General features: G+C 36.3%; 1 protein-coding gene and 1 pseudogene across 1 annotated transcript; both read left to right on the forward strand.

Annotated features, from left to right (window-relative positions):
• Nucleotides 1-436: 436 nt before the first annotated feature.
• On the forward strand, nucleotides 437-22,687 carry LOC149882432 (uncharacterized; annotated as a pseudogene).
• LOC149882433 (uncharacterized) lies at nucleotides 2,445-7,301 on the forward strand. Its single transcript, XM_090067524.1, has 2 exons — nucleotides 2,445-3,320; nucleotides 3,430-7,301. Exon 2 carries the CDS (start codon nucleotides 5,125-5,127, stop codon nucleotides 5,830-5,832), a length of 708 nt encoding a protein of 235 aa, XP_089923650.1. The 5' UTR covers nucleotides 2,445-3,320; nucleotides 3,430-5,124; the 3' UTR covers nucleotides 5,833-7,301.
• Nucleotides 22,688-23,579: the final 892 nt, after the last annotated feature.

Consider the following 23,579-nt stretch of genomic DNA (forward strand, 5'->3'; position numbering starts at 1 on the left):
ATATATTATAGTGAAGAAGATTCCTTACGAGCAAATTTAAGTTGTACTTTGTTTTGTTTGGTTTTTTGTTTTTTAATTTAAAATTCTTTGTAACAAAAGTAAAATGAACTTCTGAATTAACTTTTTTCTACATGGATAGTTGTTGATAAAAATAGAAGCTTGGCAAAGTACTATCTTTTTATGTTTTGGTTGCTGTTTTTTTTAAGCATAATTTTATGTTAGTAATTGACTATAAAAGAATTTTTCTTTTCAGAATTTGACCGTCCTTTGCTTTAGTAGTTTACCATATGTTCAATAAGAGAAAAATGAAAGCAAAGTGATAATATTTTAGTGAATATAAAATTGCAAAGAAATTTCGATTATTTTTGAAGCGATGCAACACAAATACATCATTAAAAATGAAATGAAGAAAAAGTGTTCATTTCTGGAATGAGGTATGAACCACGTTGAGAACACAAATTTAGATGGCGGATTTTCTTTTGCATTTGTTCCCTTAAATGTACTTCCTTCACTGGCCACCGATAAGAAGCATATAACGATGAATTAAGATAAACAAAGGAATTACTGAGTAGTTGACCACCCTGGTCATTTACTAAATTTTTAAAGTTTTCTGATCCAATATTTGACCACCCTCATTTAAATGACATTTGATTGACCTGTAATACTGAAAAGGACACTAAATGTAGTTATAAAGTTAGCAGTTTCCAATATATTTATGATGAAGGTACAGTACTATCCGATTCCTTAACTGTAATTGACCAGCCCGTAATAAAGCAGACATAAATTGGTGATAACATAAGTATCAATGCCAATTACACCATTCTATTACTTGATGAGGCAAGCATTTATGACCATAATCTGAGCTCAAATTAACTTTTATTGGGTTTATGTAATAATAATTTTGTCAGGGATGATGAAAACTTTTTTGACCTTACGAATGATGACAAGGGATACTATCCAACTCTTTCAAGTAGTGATGATAACAGAGAAGAAGTAGTTTCGTGAAGGGAATTTCTTGTAAAATGGTCAATAAAACATAACATAACACATAGTTCATTTTCAGACTTACTCAAAACACTGTCGGAGTATCATGAAGATTTACCTAAAGATGCAAGAACATTACTCAAAAGTAAAAGTTTTAGCATCATAGTTATAAGAGATATGTGTGAACAAGAAGCAGAGTATGTTTATTTTGGAATAAAAAGCAAATTAGTGAGTTTACTTGCAGTAACATGCGGTGATAACTGGATAAATCATGATGTTTATTTAGTATTTAGTATTGATGGCTTGCTTCTATTTAAGAGCTCTGCAAAACGGTTTTGGCCACTGCTTTGTTCGGTTCAACTAGGAAAAAATTTATACAAGCCATTTATAATATCAATATATTGTGGAATGAGTAAACCGAAAAGTGCTGAAATATTTTTACCTAACTTTGTTACTGAATTTAGCTTTTTGAAAAAATGTGGTTTGTTTTTGAATGGTAATCACTTTAACATACATGCTAAAGCTTTTGTTTGTGATACACCAGCCCGTGCGTTTATAAAAGGTATGAAAGGACACAATGCTTATTATGGATGTGAAAGGTGCATTCAAAAGGGAGAACGTGTTGACAATAGGACTGTATTTCTCGAGGTAAATTCAGTTAGGAAAACAGATGCTTCATTTGCATGCTATGAACAAGAAGAACATCATAAACCTGAGGTTGTTCCACCATTATTAAAACTAAATATTGGTCACGTTTCACAATTTCCCTTAGAGTATATGCATCTTGTCTGTCTTGGTGTAACACGAGTAGATGATAAATGCGGGTTCTGAGCCATTGATAGCTTTCGCATACTTAAGGGTGATACCTTTGATGTGATGACTTACCATTCTCATACGGGTTCTGAGCCATTGATAGCTTTATATATGGGGTGTGTTGATTATCCAAGATGTCGTCATTAAGGAATTAATAAAACTTCTTTCCGTCTTTTTAATTCTCCAAGCTTTTTTCTTACCTTTTTATTCAATTTTCTTAACATGTGCAATGATTTAAAAATATTTTCTTCTTAAAAAAAAATGTTTATAGCGAGAACAAAGCGTGCAGGTGAAGTGAAAGCGTTGTTTGATCTTTTGTTCAAAAAGAAGGTATAAGTGTGAGAACAAAAACAACGATAAATTTAATGTTTGAGGTGGATATTTTTTCAGATCGTTTTGATGAGTACGTGTTTGAATTTGAGGAATCGTTGCATGTAGGTGTTGAGAGTTATGTGAGTAATGTGTTTAAAACGGTGAAAAATGGAAGCGAGTTGACTTTGTCGATTTTGAATGCGGGAAGTTTAGAAATTGCCGTGAAATCTTTAGACCAGTTTGCGTATAATATCAAGGTGGCGACGGAAAGCGTTCAAAACGTGAGTTTGAGTGAGCGCTATTCTTTTTGGTCAAAGAGAAGAGTTTCGGCTTCGAGGTTTAGCGAAATGTGTAAGATGGTAAAGCCGACATCGGAATTTAGAGTGTGTTTAGAGAAAGGGATGTTGATATTTTCAATGGAGACAAGCGGTGTTTTTAGTGAGAGTTTTAAGTTTGGAGAAGAGAGCGACGATAAGAAATTGGATTTGGTGCGTAAGTCTGATCAGCTGTCTCGGGTTTCAAAAATCGTTTCTTTTTCGAGCGTGTTGGATGTGTATGTGGGAGAGACGTTAATGATTTCGTCTGAAGGAGAAATAGGAATGATAAAGGTGTATTTTCTATGATTTTTTAGATCCTACGGATCCTGGGAAATTCTTCGAATTTTTTATTCTTGTTGGATAAAAAATTTTCATTACAAAATGGAGCCTAAAATGGGTATGCTATTGAAGGGTGAATTGGGACCGAGAAGTAAACCAAGACCGGAGAATTGTTCTTCTTCTCCAGAGCCAATACGATCGTATGCTTTTTTATTTTTGATGTAGAGTCTATCGCCTTGAATATTTCCAGCCCAATGGTTTAGGTATATACCGGATCCTAATCTGGATATTTTTAGTCCTTTTCCATCTTTGCTCAAGTAAACGATACCGCGTCCAGCGATTTTGTCAACCATTGCAGAACCGGCAGAGGCTCCAACACCAGAGAGTAGTCCAGTGGCAAGAGCAGGGACAACTTTTGTAGCGATGGTGCTTCCGATCATCCCTAGTAAAGGTAAAAGAGCTCCGATGAATCCTCCTTCAACTTTTGCGTTGTGCATGAGTTGTTTTTTGCTGAGTTTGAGCGTGACGCCTTTTCCAGCTTTATATGCTTTTGCAATTTTGTTGAGTTGGGTTTGAGTGACAGCAAGAACATGTTCACCGTTCAAGTCTTGATGAGTGAGTTTTATGCTGGTTGCGGTTTTATCATGTAACGCTTTTTTAATTTTGTCAGCTTGTCCTTTAGAAATGTTGAGACTGATCTTTTGATACACTTTTAATAGAAAAGGAAAATTTTTTTTCATCGACTGAAAGCGCTTCCGGAGAAAAGATCGTGTAGAGTGAATGAGATTTTGTCTCTGATGTGGTATCTGACAATGATGTCTTCTCCTCTAAAATCGATCAAATGATCATCTTGATCAACGATTTGTGTTTCCATTCTTGAAATTTTGCTGACAACGATGGGAAGGTAGATGAGGTGAAAAGGTTTTTCAACAATTTTGGTTCCGGGTTCAACTTGTGGGTAAAAGGAGTAAATGTCGTTTTTTGTTCTTCCGTCTAAATAAGACGAGCCGATAATGTCGTTAGGGACTCGAATGACTGCAGTTTCTTCAATTCTCACGATATTTTCAGACTCGTAAGTGTCGATGACGCTTGTGACTTTATTAGGATCAACAGGGTCTTCTTTTTTTTTGACGTAGGTGTATTCGTTTCTATCGAATCCGAGGAGCGAACCTATGCTGTTATTAACGTTGAAATCAACCCAGTATCTTGTCGTTGCTGTACGTTTTCCAAATTTTAATACAGCTTTTAACGAAGACTCGTTTGCTGTAATGGTGACTCCGTCTACTCTGTACAAGCTTCCTGTTTGTTTTTGCATTTCATTTTGAAGGTACTCGTTGAGCTGGTTGATTTCGTAGGATCCTTCTTGAATGTAGATGGTGTAACTGTTCGATCCAGCGTTTGGGCTGTATCTGAAAACGTTATTTTTAGAGGTGATGTTGGGGTAGCTTCGATAGGTTTTGAGTCCTACAAGAGCCATTTCGTACTGTTTGTTTAAATCCAGCTCGATAGGTCTTTCAAAGTATGTTTTGATGGAGCTGTTTGATACGGTGGGAAGATCTTTTTTAGATTTAGCAAGCAAATAAAATCCAGACATGTTTTTTATACGTTTGGAAAATAAAAATCGTCCAACCCGCTTCTGTATTTTCCATGGTCTTTTTTGGAGGACAAATCAATGACGGCAAATCCATGGGGTTGAGACCAGCAGTACTAGCAAAACTTTTTAAATTCTTCTTTTTTTCATGTCGCTGGAAACGTGATCTTGATAAATGTGGTTGATGTTTTTATCGTCCTGAGGAAAGAGGCAAATAAAGAGTGCATTTTCTCTGATGGTTTGTCTTGGGAGTAAGAAATAGTTTTGAGATAGGTAAAAGCAGTCAACGTTGGAGTGTCTTCCTCGGATGTAATATTTTTCGCATTTGTTTTGTTTTGTGAGTTGCAAGTCGTCAAAGATCATCAAATTGTTTTTAGTTGAGTCTAAGGATTCAGGTTCAGGTACGTCTTCTTCACTTTCGAAAAATTGACATTCCATGTCTGTTTCTCCGTTCCATTCTTTTGATATTTCTTCAATGACGGCTTCAGGACTGGAGTTTAGCTTTTCAATTTGGCTTTGAATGTTGAATAATTGCAGAAGGAGTTCTTTTGGTAGTTTCTTCTCAAAGGCTTTTTTTGAGTATTTTGTATTCGGGTTGGAAAAGGGATTTGCCAAAGACTTGCAAGTGATTATAATCCAGCCATCCAGGTCTAAGAAGTAAATTGAGCAGCAAGGTTGTTTTTCCGCAACCGGACTTTCCGACGCTGATTCCTCGAATGCTTCTTGGCAAAAGCTTGTTGTTGTATCTTTTGGTTTTTCCGATATTCCATGACAAATCAATGACTTCCATTTTTTTACAGTTAAAAAAATATTTTTCTTGTATTTAAAATGTACTGCGTTAAATGCAAAAGAGAAACTGAAACCATTCACTTGAAAAAGGAGATGACAAAAAACAATAGACCTATGTTGAAAGGGACTTGTGACTCTTGCGGAACGACGAAATGCAAGTTTATTGCTAAAGAAACAAAAGGAGGTGATTTGGTAGAGTCAATCAATAAGCTGTCGAGCAAAGTGAAGCTTCCATGGGCAAAATTTCCAGGAGAAATGCATATTCCTGGGATGAACTTTGCAGGGCCTGGCACAAACCTGGACAAAAGGCTGACATCCACCGACATGTATCAAGATTGGAGTAAGCCGGTAGACAGGGTGGACAATGCAGCGTATCACCATGATTTGGCGTATAAATATTTTAACGACCGACAAAACAGGAATGTGGCAGATCAAATGATGCTTGAGGAGATGAATTCGATTCCCAATCCCACTCAAAGAGAGATTAACGAAAGAAAGCTCATTACGCCGGTGATTAAAGCCAAAGCTAAATTTGGATTGGGTGTAGGATCTAAAAAAAAAAAAAAAATGCCTCTGAAATGGACGGATCAGCTTGCAGAGGAGCTTCATAAACCGGTTATTCGTCATTTTAAAAGAAGAAGGGTGATTGTGAACGACATGGATGAGATATGGGCTGCAGATTTGGTAGACATGCAATCGTTTTCAAAATTCAACAACGGTGTAAAATATTTGCTCAATGGTGATTGAAGTGTTTTCAAAGTATGGATGGATCGTTCCGTTAAAAAGCAAAACAGGTTTTGAAGTAGCTGAAGCGTTGAAAAAGATTTTTGAAAAAAGAAAATGCGTCAAATTGTGGGTGAATAAAGGAAAAGAATTTTACAACAAGCACGTGAGAGCTCTAGAAGTTCAATTGTATTCCACTGAAAACGAGGAAAAAAGCTGTGTCGTTGAGCGATCGAACAGAACGATGAAAGAGGGAATGTTTAAATATTTTTCAGCCAACAATACTAATAAATACATTGACGTATTAGATAAGATGGTGAAAAATTACAATAACACAAAGCACTCTTCCATCAAAATGACTCTAGTGGAAGCCAGTGATGAAAAGAATAAAAATAAGGTCTGGATGAACCTGAATGGTAAACAGAGAGAAAGAGCAAAACCGAAATTTTCTATGGGTGACAAAGTGCGAATCACAAAAAAGAAGTCTCATTTTGAAAAGGGGTATACACCGAGATGGACTGAAGAGGTTTTTACCGTGTCAAAAGTTCAGTATACGGATCCTCCCACGTATAAAATCGATGATGCTAACGGTGAAGAAATTCAAGGCACTTTTTACGAGCAGGAGATGCAAAAGACGCATCAGTATATATTCAGGATTGAAAAATCGTTCGAAAGACGAATAAAAAATCATTGGTGAAATGGTTGGGGTATCCAGACTCGTTTATTTCGTGGGTAGACAATAAAGAGTTGATCAGTTTGCTTTCGAGCGACATTTGTCATTTCCTTTCCAAAAAAATTTTCAGGTTCATTAAAAAATGAGCAAGATGATGGTTTTGTTTGAGCCCTTTATAGATGAGTACCTTAAGACGGAGGATTACGAGGAGTCGTATTATTATTCGCCTTATGAAGAAAAGTACCATTACAAGATTTACAGCGTTGAGAACGATTTGGATTTCACCATTATTCGTCGATGTGAAGAATTTGAGTTGAAAATAAAGTGTGGAGGGATTCGTTTTGAAAAAAGTGGCATGCGGCTGGAGGATATGTTTGAATATGCCAGAAGAAAAATAGATAAAGTCAAGAAGAAAGTGTCGGATCCAAATAGGATCTAAAAAAAATTTCTTTTCCATTAAAAAAGATGAATTTCGTGACGATTGAGAATTTTGACGAGAGTAAATTAATAGCTGGGGAGATTTACGCAGCCACAAGACCTATTCAGTATCAAAAGATTCCTTTGTATTACGAGTATGACAATGGAAAAGGTCCTTTTATTTTAAGAACCCCCATTTTGTATACTTTGGGTGTGTTTGAGTGTTTTGATCCAAAGACAAAAGAGCTGACTGGATATTCCATGTCTTTTGTTGCTCATGATGATAAAAAGGGATCAGAAGAAGAAAAGTTTATGGAGGTGACTGAAAAAATAACAAAATTTCTTCGCGAGCAAGTCATTCTTAAGGCAGCCTTGTTGAAAAAAGGAGGAAGAACAAAAAAAATAATGGCTGAGGATTTATCCATTTTTAAGAAAAAGTCCTAAAGTTCATCTTCCATTTTTTTCGGAAAACTGTATAGAAAAGAAAAGAACATCACTTCCTTGTTTTGCAAAAGGGAGAACAAAAAGATGGTCAAAGCTGATCCATTGGAGTATATTCGTCAAAGGTGCTTTGCTATTGCGTCTTTAAGAATTGAAGGTGTTTTCATTGGATCACAGATCGAGTCGATACAAGTCAAGCTTCCAGAAGTGTTCATCACTAAAAATGCTCCTGTTTTGGTTCAAAGCATTATGGGTGATTTAGATTTAGGTGAAAGGGAATCTGATGAAGAAAAATAAGATGATTTAAAGAAATTATTTTTTTCATATAAAATGAATATCGTAAAAATTTTAATTGAATACGGAGACGATGTCGACGCGCGAGATATTAACGGTCAAACGCCTTTACATTTGGCAGCTAAAAAAGGTGATCACAAAGCTGTTGAATTGCTGTTGCAAAACGGAGCCGATGTTAAAGCGCGAGATGAAAATCAATCGACGCCGCTGCACGAAGCTTCTCTAAAAGGTCGTCTTGAAGTGGTCGAATTGCTGTTGAAAACCGGAGCCGATGCTAACGCGCGAGATAAAGAAAATCGGAAACCGTTGAATATGGCATTTCGAAGAAATAATAGCGAAATTAGAAAAATTTTAATTGAAAACGGAGCTGAATGGTTTTAATGGAGATTTTTAAATTTTGCACGAATATAAAAATGATCAACGTCGAAGGAATAAAATTGCCAAATGAGGCTTTAACCAACTTTCAATTGGAAAAGGCTGCTAAACAGTTAAAAATAAAAAACTTTCGAGGTGTTTTTGAAAGACACACATTGCCGAAAAAACCGAGAAGAAAAGAGTGTGGCATTGCAAACACTGGTGATTCAAGCACTGGAGGATTTCATTGGGTGTGCTGGTACAAAGACGGCGATAAAAAATACAGCTTTGATTCATACGCTCAACCTCCTCTTATTGAGCTTGAAAATTATTTAAAAAGTCCTGTTAATTACAACAGCGAAAGAGTGCAGTTTGGTAGTACCTCTTATTGCGGTCACTTGTGTCTTTACGTCTTGAAAAAATGGGATGAAGGTCTTGACTTTCAAAGCATTATTAATACCTTGTGGTAAGGCAAAAAATAAAATCTGGAGCATATAAAAATGATTGACAAATTTGGTAGATCAGAATTGGGTCGTTATTTATACAACCCTTATTCAACCTCTCTTTCAAGCGATCTGTATGTCAGGACAGATGGAAACAGCACCATCATTGCAGACTTGGATTTCAACTCTAACAAAATCATCAACCTGGCAGAACCGACCACTTCTCACGATGCTGCCACCAAAAATTACGTAGACACGCATGCATCAGGCGGGGCTATTGAGGGAATCGCGGACTTGGATTTGAATTTTCACAAAGCGATAAATTTGAACGAGCCGTCCAATCTTCACAACTCTGCCACTAAAAATTACGTCGACGTCAGCTCAAGCATGTGCGTTAAAACAAATGGAACGAGCACCATCACTGCTGACATGGATTTAAACAACCACAAATTACTCAATGTGAAAGATCCGACCACTTCTCACGATGCTGCGACAAAAGCGTACGTTGACACAAAAGTGGCATACAACAATATTTTGTACACAGACGTCAACATGACTCAACACAAATTGACCAATCTGTCGGAACCCGTTTCTGCTTCAGATTCAGCCACCAAAAATTACATGGACACGCACGCCGGTGGAACATCAGTGGGAACCTCGGACTTGGATTTGAATTCTCACAAACTGATCAATGTGCTCGACCCTTCAAACGCGCAAGACGCTGCGACAAAAAGTTACGTCGACTTGTTGTTGCAAAAATCGAGTTTGACCAGTGTCGTTCCAGAATCCAGTTTCACCAGTTTGGGGTTTAAGTCTCAAACGGTTGCTGCGTTAATCACTTCTCCTGTGTTAGCGTTTTCCGGAAAATCTGGAGTGTTGAGAAGGATGTGGTTGGCTGTGAGTGGAACCATTGGAAATGTTTTTATTCGAATCTTTACAGACGGAGAAATCAATGTGGGGAATTATGCAGAAACCACGGAAGGAATAGGAGTGGACAACACTGGACTTGCTTGCGACTTGCTCTTTTGTCCTCTCGGAGGAGGACCTGCATATGCCAACTCTTTGCAAGGATGCAACGTTTCCAGCGCCACTTCAATGGGAGGATATTTCACGTTGGACATGCCTTTCAGAAACGACGTCTCTATTCAACTGGTCAACAGAAATGCTGCAGCCATTACGTATTGGATTCAACCGTTCATTTCCACTCTTGCATCCATTCCTGCCACCATTCCTCTTTTCAAACTGTACTGCAGGACGTTCAGATATTTAAACACCACTTACGGAAGCGAATATGTTTTGATGAACACCAACGGGAAAGGAAACGGAGTTTTTCTCAAATACATCAGAGTGCACATCATCGGGTCTTCTGGAAACTGGTGGGTATCCAGAGTCAGAATGTATTATGGGAATTTGCCTCCTGGAAACGGAACCGTTCTCACTCCTTGGACTCCATACAGCACCAACAATTACACCTACTTTCCTGGTTACGACGGTGACAGCACATGCTTCTTTTCCTCATCTGGATTAGAAGATTTTTACTTGTCGTCGTGGAATGGGATAAACTTAACCTCGTTCAACAACAAATCGACGGGGCTGTTGTACCAATCCACTGCTTCCATCGGTTCCACCACCACCATTTCGTTTTACAGAAATTTCGGAGAAGCAGACTCCATGCCCAGCGTCGCAGCCGGCAGAAGACTCGTCGTCACTCTCAACTCTGGCGACGCGCAAGTCGGTCAATCCGGAAGCTTTTATCTTCTTCTCGGTCAAGCCTATTATTATGCTTAAGTTGGGTCATAACAAAAATATTATTCAAAATAAAATAAATAAATTTCATCACAAATGAAAATGTCTGAGATCTTAAAAATTAACAAGACGTATTCAAAGAATCTAAAAATCGAAGCGATCTTAAGAACCTGCGATAAACTTTTGCAAATAGCAGAAATGAAAGAGTATTTTCATGAAAGTAAAAAAGAAGAGGATGAATGGAGAGAAAGATTGAGAAAAAAGTTTCCTTTACTGTTAAAAAGATGAGAAGAATCATTTGTATTGACGAGAATAAGTTGAAAGGCACCGTTTATTTTAACGATCATTTGGATCATCCTCCTAGACGGCTTTGTCGTCGTTCCAGATGTGAAATATTTGCTCAAAGAGAAATTAAGTTGAACCGTTTATCCAAACAGACGATTGTTTTTATGTTCGGGATTAAAGTGGATAGAGGTGTTGCTTTGGTGAATTCGAGGCATGAGCTAAATTTAAAGCTGAATTATTTCAGTCACTTTTTGCTTTTTTCAGAGTCTGTAGAGAACATCTTCATGGAAATTTATAACAGAAGTGACAAGGACGTCGTGATTAAAAAGGGAGAGAGCCTTTGCATCGTGAATTTCTTTTGAGGGAAGAAAATTTTTTATTTCTCCTTAATAAAAAAATGGATATCAACAGTTATAAAGAAATATACCCCACTCTTCCAACGGCTCCAGCGGATGATGGACACGTTTACCGTCTTCAAAAAATAAGTGAGATCCAAAAAGGGATTGTGCATAGCATTGGGTGCGACTGGAATTGGTCTTTTGTCTACGATTATTGCAAGTCCAGCAGTGATTGCGTGTGAAGGGGTGGCTATTGGAATGGGTTTTTTTATCAATTATTGGAGGTCAAGTGAACAAAAGAATGGCTTTGAAAGCGGAAAAGCATGAAAAGATAAAAGTGCTGGCAGAGTCAAAATTGAACACGATCAGCGAGCACATTTCCAAAGCGTTGATGGATAATAAAATAAGCGATTCAGAGTTTCAGTTGATTCTTGGTGAGCTTCAAAAGTTTAAGGTCATGACGGAGGAAATACGAACCAAAACCAAAAACGGAATAGATGAATTGGCTAAAGAGAACTTGATCCAAAAAGGTCGAGATGGCGCGATTAAAGCGTTCAACAATTTTTATAAAAAAGGATCTGAAAAATAATTTCTATCGTATTTTAAAAACCATGTCTTTTTTTAAAATACAAGACGCGAACAAAAGAGATGAAATTGTGAGAGAGATTAATGACAGAAGAAAGAGGATTTATCAGAACAGCATCAACGACAACATTTTAGATGCAAATTTTCAGACGGATGTGGGAAAGCTGTTTAAGCCTCTTATTCAAAGCAACGAAAAGACGCTCAAAAAGGTAAAATCCGAAGTTAAAAACGAGGTTAAAAGCGAGGTTAAAAACGAGGAGGTTAAACCCGAGCCTTTTTTAGAATCAACAGGATCTATTTTTACTGAGGGCGACCAATTTATAAAAGGTTTGATTGATCTGGACACAAGAGCAAAATTTAAAAGAAGCTTGAAGAACAAGTTTGAATTGAGCAAAAGCGATGGTCAATATACGATTGGAAAAATGGGAGTGATGTTTGAAGGAAACGATATGATTGTTGGAGGCGAAAAGTATGAAGGAACAAAAGGTCTTTGGGATCTCATGACCAATCCAAGCGTTTCAAAGAACGTGACAGCAGAAGATGTTGCTAATTACTCGAAAATTTTAGTAGAGAGTGAGGCTGTAAAGTCGGATGCGAGGTATAACAAACCCAGAGCTTAAGAGATTGAAAAATACAATCAATTCATCATCCCTATTGAAAATGAGCTGAAATCTCACAAAACTGAAAGTAGAGAAGATCCTGTTTCAGTTCCTACTAGTCACGATCTTCAAATGCTTGATCGAAATCTTGCTGAAAAAGAACAGAGGAAGGAACAGTTAAGAAAGGATTATCGTGAGGGTCTGGCACGCATTGAAGAAGCGAAAGATACGATGAGCGTTGAAGAATATAATAATTACAAGGATCGCATGAAAAAAGCTTATGACAGGAGAAAGAAAGGTTTAGGAGTGATCGTTCTTCCTAGCGATCCGAATGCGTTGGTGGAAAAACTTGAATTGAGCGTGGCTGCTTGTCGTGCTGGGAATACGGGATCGAGAAATGAAGCTATGAGCATTTGCGATGAGCTGTTGAGGCAAAAGGTGATTAGCAAAAACCAGTACAAATCGATAATGAAGTCCATCGATAGCAAATAATTTTTTTCTCGTATTTAAAAAATGATCATTTACAGAAACAGATATGTTAAGAAACACGTTGTTGGAGGAAGTGGAATCATGGACACGTTGCGCCATTTTTTAAAAAGAGCAGCAGCATCAGGCGCGTCAAGAGCAGCGTCTAATTTGGCTGGCAAGATTGCAAAAAGCGAGTTGGGAAGAGAGGCGATTACAGCTGCCAAATCTGCAGGGAAAGAGTTGACTTCTTCGGCGATTGCTACAGCAAAAGATGTGGCCATTGACCAAGGCAAAAAGGCGCTAGAAAAGGTGTATGCCAAGACTGGAACTCCTAAAAATTCTTTCCATGGATCTGAAGGATCTAATCCTCAAAAGCTTACTCAAAAAAGCAAAGACATTATTTCCGGTACTTCCTATGCGGATGCGGATGTGATTACTCTTGTTAACAACGGTATCATGCACCTGTTCAGTCAGATTTCTTATCAGTTATCGAATCAAGAGATTGAGACCATATACAGTCCAGGTCAAGCCACTACCTTGCTGGGTTTCCTGAAATATCCAGTAGAGTTCCAAGTGTCGGAAGGAATGAATCAGCTGTGGCAAAGAGACAGCACTGCCCTTGCCGATCTTGTAAACAATAGCGGTTTTAGCGCAAGACAGGATTTCATCATTAAGCAGCCTGCTAATAAAGGGAGCTTTTCATTCTGCATTCCTTTGAAGCACATTTTTGGTTTATGTGAAAATTACGAAAAAGTTCTTTACGGATTCAAGCACACGATAACCCTTGTAAGGAAGAGCGACGTTGATGCGATTTTTAAGAGCGAGGCAACAGCTGCAGGAAAAGTAACCTTGAGCAAACTGTCTTTGTTTATGCCTCATGTCACTCCCTCTGTTATGGCCAACAACCGTCTTTACAAACTCATCGAGTCCAAAGTGGACGTTCCGTTGACGTTTAGATCCAGACAGTGCGACACCATTGCCGTGTACAATACGTTCAGTTGGAGGTTAAGTGCTAGATCAGCCAGTGAACGTCCGAGGTACATCATTGTTGGATTTCAGACCAATAAAGACGGTAGTCAAGATCTAAACCCTTCCGTGTTCAACCACTGCGATTTGAAAAACATGTATGTGACCTTAAACAGCGAAAGGTATCCTGCTGTGGATTACGACTTGGCCTTTACAAACAACAAATTTTCAAGGGCTTACAGAGACGCATGCAAGTTTGACAACAAGATTTTTGGAATTAACGAAATTGTCGCCCAGCCGAATATAACAGCGCTGAACTACAGGCACATTTGAATCAAATCCGACGGAAACAAAATGAATTGTGTATTAGGTGCCTCAAGATAAAAAAAAATAAATCCTTAATAAAAGGATGATTTATACGAAAAAGGATTTGAAAAATTTACTTATCGAAAACGGCATTTCCAAAACGTCGAAAAGCAAAATGGGTTTGGCGATGATTGCGCTGGAGAACCATCTGACCGACAAAAATGCGATGATGGAGGATGTCAAGCCGATAGATTCCAAATACGAAAGGCTTCGTTTGATCCGAAACCATCCCGTGGCTGTAAAAATGACTCATGCTGAAACAGGAGAAGTGATCGAATACGGCTCTCTTTACAAAGCGATGAAAGAGACGGGACACGGCAACAATTATTTTGAGAAGCAAAACGGAAAAATAGATGAAAAAGGAATTAAGATTGAGATCATTAAATAAAATGACGTTTCACCCGTTTTTTCTGGAGTGCAGCCAAAGAAAGCCTGATGCAAAAAAGAAAAGACAGCTCGAGGCTCTTGCGTTCAAGGATGTCCCGTTCAAAATTCCTGAAGTGTACAGCGATAAAAAAAGAGACGAGCTTTACGCGATGTTGTGGAAAGAAAAAGAGGATGACTTTTCGCGGATGGAGAAAAAAATCAAAGAGCGCAACAGAGAGTGGGTCCATTTGAACAAGCAAGAAAAGCTGAGAGCGATCGACAAACGCGTTCTTGAATTGGACTGCGATTGGGAAGAAAAGAAAAAAATGTCGGCAAAACTGAAAATGGACACGATGCTCCAAAAATACGAATATTTTCCATTTGCTGAAAAAAAAAATTGAATTCGAGTAAGATCATTGACAGCGATTAAAAAAGATTGGTAATAATCAAAGCAAATGTGTTGTTGAGAAAAAATATTACTTGGGTAGAACGAGCAAGGATGATATTTTAGCCGCTGTCAACATGGAGGCCGAGCTGTCTTCAGATCCTGCAGTTCGAAAAATCCAAAAGAGGATTAGAGAACTTCCTTCAGATCTTAAAGTGAATATTTTAGACCGCTGTGAAGGTCCTTTTGAAATTGTTGCTGCGATGGTGCAAAAAAAATATTGAAATTGAAAGGCATGGTAAAAATGGTACACTATCGATCTATAAGCCAAATACTGAATGGAATATATTACATATGTAATAACATTGCTTTTTAGATTCTTTGAAACCGTGGAAAATTCTCTGAATTTTTTAATTCTTTTTGAAGAATTGAAAAAATGAACTCGAGATTTGCAGCGATTAAAAAAGATGTTTGAAGATGATGATGATGAGGCTGAAGAAATGGCTGGAAAGAGAGTTGGAAGATATTGAAGAAGAATTTGCTTCATTTGATTGCATGGGAAGATTTTGCGCTCCTGCTGCTTAGTTTCCGTATGGATTTTTTTTTTTTAAAAGTTTGCTGAAAAAAATTGAATTCGAGTAAGATCATTGACAGCGATTAAAAAAGATGGATAATATAAATGGAAAATACCTAACAGGTCCCTCTGGTGAGCAACTTTGGGAAAGTAAATATGGATTTAGTCTCCCTTATGGATTTGACTCTTTCGGAAAAAGGGTTTTGATCCGAATTGATGAGTCTGGACATCAGTATATCGTTCGTGTTAATGAATTTGGGCATCAGTATGTTGAAATGCTGAATGGTTATGTTAGCGCCATAACTGTTTTTGAAGAGCCTGGAGATCAAATTGAGTTTGACGAAAATGGTAAAAAGTACATCTTATTCAACGATGACATTATTGAGTATATGATGGATGAATATGGTCATCGTCATTTTTTAAACTATGATGGAAAAAGGCTTGTCATTGAATACAGATATGGTATTCCATATGCTGTCGTCTTGAACGAATCAGGAGATCAGATTATTATTAATGTGTATAGTTTATCCGAGGATGGTGATGAGGCTGAAGAAATGGGAAGAATGTTGGAAAGAGAGTTAATTGCAGAAGAGTGGGAAAAATCTGATTGCGCTCCTGCTGCTTAAGAAAAAGTTTGCTCAAAAAATTGAACTCGCTTTAAAAAAATCGCGGCATTAAAAAAAAAGATGGAAAGGATTGAATTTGATGAAATGGGTCGTGCTCATCTGTTTGATGAAGACAAAGAAATTCATGCGGCTGGATGTGAATTTACTGCACTTGACGAGTGGGGAAGAAAGTATACGATTAGATTTGATGAAATGGGCCAAGCGCATGTATACGACTCAATAAGCGAAATTTTTGCCAATTATTCTGTTTCTTAGATCCTTTGGATCACTGGAAATTCTATGAATTTTTAATTCTTTTAAAAGAATTGAAAAAAATTGAATTCGAGATAAATAATTTACAGCATTTAAAAAAGATGGAGGTTATTGACGAAACAATTGTATTTGATGAATTGGGTGACAAGCTAATCATGGAATATGTTGAAGAACCAACAACATTTTCGATTAGTGGTTTCTTGAAAAAAAATCAGGGAGAAATTATAGAGTCATCATTTTCATTCATTGATAAAACGGATAAAAAAATGATTGACATGATAAGTTTTACATTTTCAAATGATGATGAAGATGAAGATGATGATGAAGATGATGATGATGATGAAGAGGCTATTGAAAAGATTGTTAAAAATATGGTTGAAAAGATGAATGAAAAGATTAGCAACGTGCATAGTTTTTTTTTACTGTTTCGTGTCTTCAAAAGGATGGATTACGGAAGAATATTTGCGTAAAATAGCCAAAGACAAAAAAGTGAAAAATTATGCTGAAATGGAAAAAGATGATCTTTTTAAAGCAGTTCATCAATCATATGAGCTTGAAGTACAAAACGACTTGAAAAGTTTGTGTGAGTTATTTAACAAAATTGATACATTTCCAGATCTGTACAAAGAAACCTTTCATGAAATGATCATGAATATGCGCCTACGTGAATTGGAATACAACGAGGATGTTTTTGATGATATTATCCTTCATTATGAAAATAAAGAATTGAGCACTGAAGAAGAAAATTTAAGTAATGCCATTAATCTAGGAAATATATTCAGAGAAAATTATATTGATAAAAAAGACTTTTATTCAGATTCAGAAATTGATTATGAACCATTTGTTGACGCATGTACTGATTTTTAAAATTTCTTAAATCTATGGTCGCTTTGAAATTTTTAGATTCTTCGAATCCATGGAAATTCTATGAATTTTTAATTCTTTTTAAAGAATTGAAAAAATTGAATTAAGAAGAACAAAATATTTCAGTAATAAAAATGCATTACACAAAAAAGGAATTGAAAGAGTTGCTGAAGGAAAATGGTGTTAACGAAACATCAAACAATTTGTTGGCTTTGACACTGATCGCGTATGAAAACAATTTGCTTGATAAAGACAAATTGATGAAAAAAGTGAAAGAAAGGAAACCTGTGGGAAGACCGAGAACACGTGAACCAAAAGAGAAAAAGCCTATCGATCCTAAATGGGCAAGGCTTGTTGAAATTAGAAAACATCCTTTCACTTATAAAATTACCCATGTGGAAACGGGTGAGGTGACTGAATACAAGTCTCATTACCAATTAAGAAAAGAAACGGGTCACTACTGGAAATACTTTGACAATAAACATGGTTATCAAATAATTAAGTCGTAACGTGATTTTAATTTTGCTGAAAAATTAAAATTTTTGATCACGGCAGAAATTGAAATGGCTTAAAGATTTTTTTTCTCCTATATAAAATGAACGAACTAAATATGAAAGCGTTAAAAGAGATGGCTAATGACCGAGGTGTCAAAGGCATCTCAAGAATGAGAAAAGCTGAGCTCATTGAAGCTATACAAAATCATAGATTTTCCACGGATCCAAAGGATCTACAAAATACAAAACCCATCATTGGGTATGGTCCTGCTCCTCAACATGCAGCTCGTAGACGCACGACTGAGGCGAGACCTTCGCCTGCTCCGAGACCGATTCCTGCTCCTCGTACCGTTTCCAATGACTTGATTTCATTCGGACCTGCTCTCTTGCAAAATCGAGTGACAAGAACTGAACCATCCATCCTTGACACACCTGTTGTCGATTCAACAAACGTCATTGCTCCAAAACCTGTTCCTGCTCCTAGACCTGGTTGGCTTTCAAGAATTGCAACGACTGTCTACAACGGTTTCAACAAAATAAATGCTCTCGTTGATCCCTACGTTCCCGAATCGGTGAAGAGTGCAGTGAGCAATGTGAGGAACGAAGTGAAGAAAAAAGTGGACTCTCTCAAATCAATGGCTCTCAAAGCAATCGCGCGATCAGCAGTTTACAAGCCACAAATAAAGTTTGAGTTGACTAATCATGCGATAAAATACGTCACTGAACAATTTACTTACACCCCCTCTGTTCGATATGAAGACCCTGATGCCTTTTTAAACATGATCAAAGAGGCTGCCATCAAAGTCATTAAAAAAAACACAAAAACGAACCTTGTTTTAATCTGCGAAATGACGCGCGTGAATATTGCTACTGGAGAAGAAAATCTTCGCACTGTGGTCTTCCCGTCTATATATGAAATTATTCTCGAATCAACAGACAAAGGAGAAAGCTTTAAAACATGGAAAGAAAGAATTCTTGAAAACATGTCCAACTACAACAAGGAAGGATCCAATTGGAGAGTTAACAAAATTTTAAAAGTAGAAGTTAACATGATTGATTGGATACCTTTCAGCGGCTCTTCCTACATAGAGCTATCTCCTGCACTAAAAAGTAAAAAGGCGATCATCAACATGGAAAACAACGACAATAAATGCTTTATGTGGAGTGTCACCAGGGCGCTGAATCTGAAAAATATGCATAATTCAAGAATTGACAATGATCTTATTAAAAAATCAGAAGAGCTCAATTGGAACGGAATGGAATTTCCTGTTTCCCTTACTCAAGGTATCAACAAGTTTGAAGCGAATAATCCAGATATTAGCATCAACGTCTTTGGGTACGAAGAAAAATAATCCATCCTTTACGAATATCCAAAATTTTAGATCGAAAGCGTAATATCGATTTGCTGCTCATTTCAAACAAAGACACTAACCATTACTGCCTCATTAAAAACATAGACCGATTGGTTGGTTCTTCAGTAACAAAAGGAAAAAGAAAACAACACATTTGCAGAAATTGTATGCAAGCTTATGACCAAGAAGAAAAGCTTCAAAAACATCAACAAGACTGCTATAAACACATCTCGGTTCGAATTGAACTTCCTAAAGAAGGAACAACCGTTCAGTTTAAAAACTACAACATGTCCATGAGAGTTCCGTTTGTATTCAATGCTGACTTTGAATGTTTCACCAAACCTGTCAACACTTGTACCCCTGACTCAAAACAGTCATACACCAAACAGTATCAAAAGCATGTCCCAAGCTCTTTTAGCTACTTCATCAAATGCTTCGACGAAACCATTTACAAGGGAAAGCCAGTCATGTACACAGCAGAAAGCGAAGAGGATGACGTGGCTCAAAAGTTTATCACCAGGCTTGAAGCAGACCTTACAGAGATTTGGAACGATTGCGATTTACTTCAACAACAGTGGAAGGAAAAGAAACTCAAGACTGATGAGGATAAGAAGAAATTTAAAGCTGCAACCGAATGTCACATTTGCAAAAAGGATCTTAACGGTGACAATGTGTGGGACCACTGTCATTTGACTGGAAAGTACCGTGGTGCTGCTCACAAACAATGTAACATTGATTATCAAATCCCAAGTTTCATACCCATTTTTTTACACAATTTCTCTTGTTACGACAGTCACTTGTTTATCAAGAAATTAGCTGGAAAAGACGGTAAACTCAATTGCATACCTAACAATGAAGAAAAATACATCAGCTTCTCGAAAAAAATCAAAGTGAGAGACCATATGGATGAGAAAGGCAAACCAAAAAAAGTAAAGAAAGAAATGAGGTTTCTTGACAGCTTCAGATTCTTACCCTTCGGTTTAGAAAAACTAACTAAAAATCTAACCGATGAACAATGCAAAAACGTTAGAGAATATTTTCCTGAAGATAAACAGTTCAACTTGATTAGAAAAAAAGGCATTTACCCTTATGATTGGGTAGACTCCATTGAAAAGTTTTCCGAAACGCAATTGCCACCTAAAGAAGTCTTTTATTCCAGACTAAACGATAAACACATCACTGATGAAGAATACGCGCATGCTCAAAACGTTTGGGACGTATTTGGATGCAAAACGTTTAAAGAATGCCACGAGCTGTACAACATTTCAGACGTGCTCATTCAAACAGACGTTATTGAAAATTTTAGAAACGTGTGCATAGAAAGTTACGAACAAGATCCCGCATGGTATTACACCTGTCCTGGGCTCGGTATGCAAGCTTGTTATAAAAAGACTGAAGCTAAAATAGAACTTTTTAGCGATCCTGATATGCTTCGCATGACACAAAAAGGAATACGCGGTGGAATCAGCATGATCTCCAACCGACTTGGCACTGCTAATAACAAATACATGCAAGACTATGATCCTTTCAAAACCATCAACATTCCTCCAGTATTTAGACGCCAACAATCTTTATGGATGGGCCATGAGCAAACCTCTTCCCATTGGAGGATTCAGATGGATGAATGATGAAGAGCTTAAAAATTGGCGCAGCATGCCTTGCTTTCTCGAAGTTGATTTGAACTATCCTGATGAGCTTCACGATTTACACAACGACTACCCTTTAGCACCTGAAAGATTAACCATTGGAAAAGTAGAAAAGCTGGTTCCCAATTTAAACAACAAAGAAAAATACATCGTCCACCATGAAAGCCTAAAACTCTATGAACGAATGGGATTAGTCATCACCAAAATTCATCGAGGCTTCACCTTTAGAGAAGAACCTTGGATGAAACCATACATCGATTTCAATACCGAAAAAAGAACAAAAACATCCTTCGAATCTGATAAGGAATTTTTCAAACTCATGAACAACTCCGTCTTTGGGAAAACCATGGAAAACATCGAAAATCATGTTGACGTTAGACTTGTCACCACTAAAAAAGAAGCCTTAAAATTATCCAAAAAACTTCAATTCGAAAGCTTCACCATTTTTGATGAAAAATTAATCGCGGTTCACATGAAGAGAAAAAAGCTGGTTTACAACAAACCTGTTTACTTGGGAATGAGCATCCTCGACATCAGCAAAATTTTAATGTTTGAACACCACTATGACTACATGAAACCAAAATACGGTGATCGAGCAAAATTACTCATGACAGATACTGACTCGCTCTTTTACGAAATCGAAACGGAAGATTTTTACAAAGACATTGCCGATGATGTACTTGAAAAATTTGACACGAGCGAATTTCCTAAAGACCATCCTGCCATTGAAAACGTTGGCTTCAAAGTGGGTGAAAATAAAAAGGTTATTGGCAAGTTCAAAGATGAGGCTGCTGGTAAACAAATTAAAGAGTTTGTTGGACTTCGACCCAAGCTCTACTCTTACTACATACCCAAAGAAAATGAAGAACACAAAAAATGCAAAGGCGTACAAAATAACGTTGTTAAAAATCACATCAAACATCAACATTATAAAGACTGCTTAATGGATAAGAAAGAAAAACTTGCAGCCATGAACGTCATACGATCTCATCTTCATGATGTTTACACCGAAGAAATTAACAAAGTCGCACTCAGCGCTAACGATGACAAAAGAATTATCTTAAATGACGGAATTCACACACTTGCCATCGGTCACTACAAAACAATGGACGGTAAGAAAATTGAATAAAAAGGTAAGAAAAAAGCTTGGAGAATTAAAAAGACGGAAAGAAGTTTTATTAATTCCTTAATGACGACATCTTGGATAATCAACACACCCCATATATAAAGCTATCAATGGCTCAGAACCCGTATGAGAATGGTAAGTCATCACATCAAAGGTATCACCCTTAAGTATGCGAAAGCTATCAATGGCTCAGAACCCGCATTTATCATCTACTAACACGCAGTCTGCATTTTTACTGCATTGGCTACGAGGTAATCGACTTGTTAAAATAAGCATACAAATTGCTGATTTAATATCAAATGAGATGAATACCCTTGCACCACATGTCACTGTTGAATTTTCCCGCAAACCGCGAACATTTAACGATATTGATCGATGGAAGGCTACTAAGCTTAGGCTGTTTTTTTGCTATGTAGGACCTGTAGTGCTACGAAGTAATCTTGAAGATAAATTATTCAATCATTTTATGCTTTTGCTCGTAACGATCACCATTTTAATTAATCCTGCTATTTATTTGACATATATTGATTATGCAGAAAAACTCATTAATAAATTTGTTAAACAAATGCCAATTTTATATGGTAAATACTCTTTAAGTTATACAATGCACAGCATTTCTCATATTTGAGATGATGTGCGAAAATTTGGTTCTTTAGATGAATATAGAGCATTTCCATTTGAAAACTCTTTAGGCACAATTAAAAGAAAGTTAAGATCTGGTCGAATGCCACTACAGCAGTTGTGTAGACGTTTATCGGAAAGAGATGAAATAGACAACGATCTTATCACTCATTCTTTCGATTTTCAAACACTTCTTAAAAACTCGCACAATGAAGGTCCAACATTTGGACATAGTGGAAAAGAATACAGTGGAGTTCTTTATGCTGGGTTTCCATATTAAATTGCAACAACAGCGCTTTACTTAAAAATGAAAATGTTGTTGTAATTGTTAACATTATTGAAAGTGATAATTATAATTATCACTTTCAATAATGTTAAGTGATAAGTTATAATTATTGCAAAAGTATTTAACATAAAAAAAGGATTTTACAAATACCCTTGCAATTCTGCTCAGCTAAATGTGTTTTGAGTAACAAAATTGTCAGACGAATTGTTTGGATTTGGTTTAACAACAATAAAAACAAAGTGTTTATTATTTCCAAGAGGAAAATATTTTGTTGTATTTCCATTGTTGCATCATAAATTTGCAGAAATTTAATATTATATCAAGATATCTCAACTTTTTCCTTTATATATATATATATGTATATATATATATATATATATATATATATATATATATATATATATATATATATATATATATATATAAATATATATATATATATATATATATGTATATCAGGGTGTTAGATAACTGGCACCGTGTATATAACAAAATTCCCAATTGATTTAAAATTCAATGATTTTTGTACTACTACAAAAATCATTGAATTTTAAATCAATTGGGAATTTTGTTATATACACGGTGCCAGTTATCGTGCCAGTTATATATTTAAAGTTAAAATATTAAGAAATAATATTAAATTTCTAAAATATAAATATTGAGAATTTTTATTGAAACTGTAGTTGCAGTTAGTAGTAGTAGTAGAAACTATAGTTGCAGTTAGTAGTAGTAGTAGGACAGTTTCAATAAAAATTCCCAATATTTATATTTTAGAAATTTAATATTATTTCTAGATATTCTTACTTTTTCTTTTTTTATTGTATTTTTTGCAAGATATATATATATATATATATATATATATATATATATATATATATATATATATATATATATATATATATATATATATATACAATAAAACTGAGGAGGAACTAGTGATCTTGGAACATAAACTTCAAGATAAGGATAACTTAGAATCTTTGGTATATAGAGTACAATTTAGTACGATTTTCGTAAAAAAAATCGGAGCTTTATAAGTTATGAGCTGGTTATAATATTACGGGAGTATTTTGTGTGAATTTATTTAGAAAACTATTTATCAGCTGTAGGAGGAGAAGAATTTTAAAAAATGACAAGTGCTATCATGGGCAAGCTGTTCTGCCCAAAAATCTCATTGATATATTCAACCTACGGCAAAAAAGGG

This window comes from Hydra viridissima, unplaced genomic scaffold (assembly GCF_058129835.1).
Source record: "Hydra viridissima isolate aposymbiotic clone 2 unplaced genomic scaffold, HvirCarnegie_v1 scaffold_11, whole genome shotgun sequence".
In the NCBI taxonomy this organism is placed as follows: domain Eukaryota; kingdom Metazoa; phylum Cnidaria; class Hydrozoa; order Anthoathecata; family Hydridae; genus Hydra; species Hydra viridissima.

Excerpts from the sequence above, each read along its gene's own strand:
- LOC149882433 (XM_090067524.1), top strand. The coding sequence starts at position 5,125 with ATGTACTGCGTTAAATGCAAAAGAGAAACTGAAACCATTCACTTGAAA.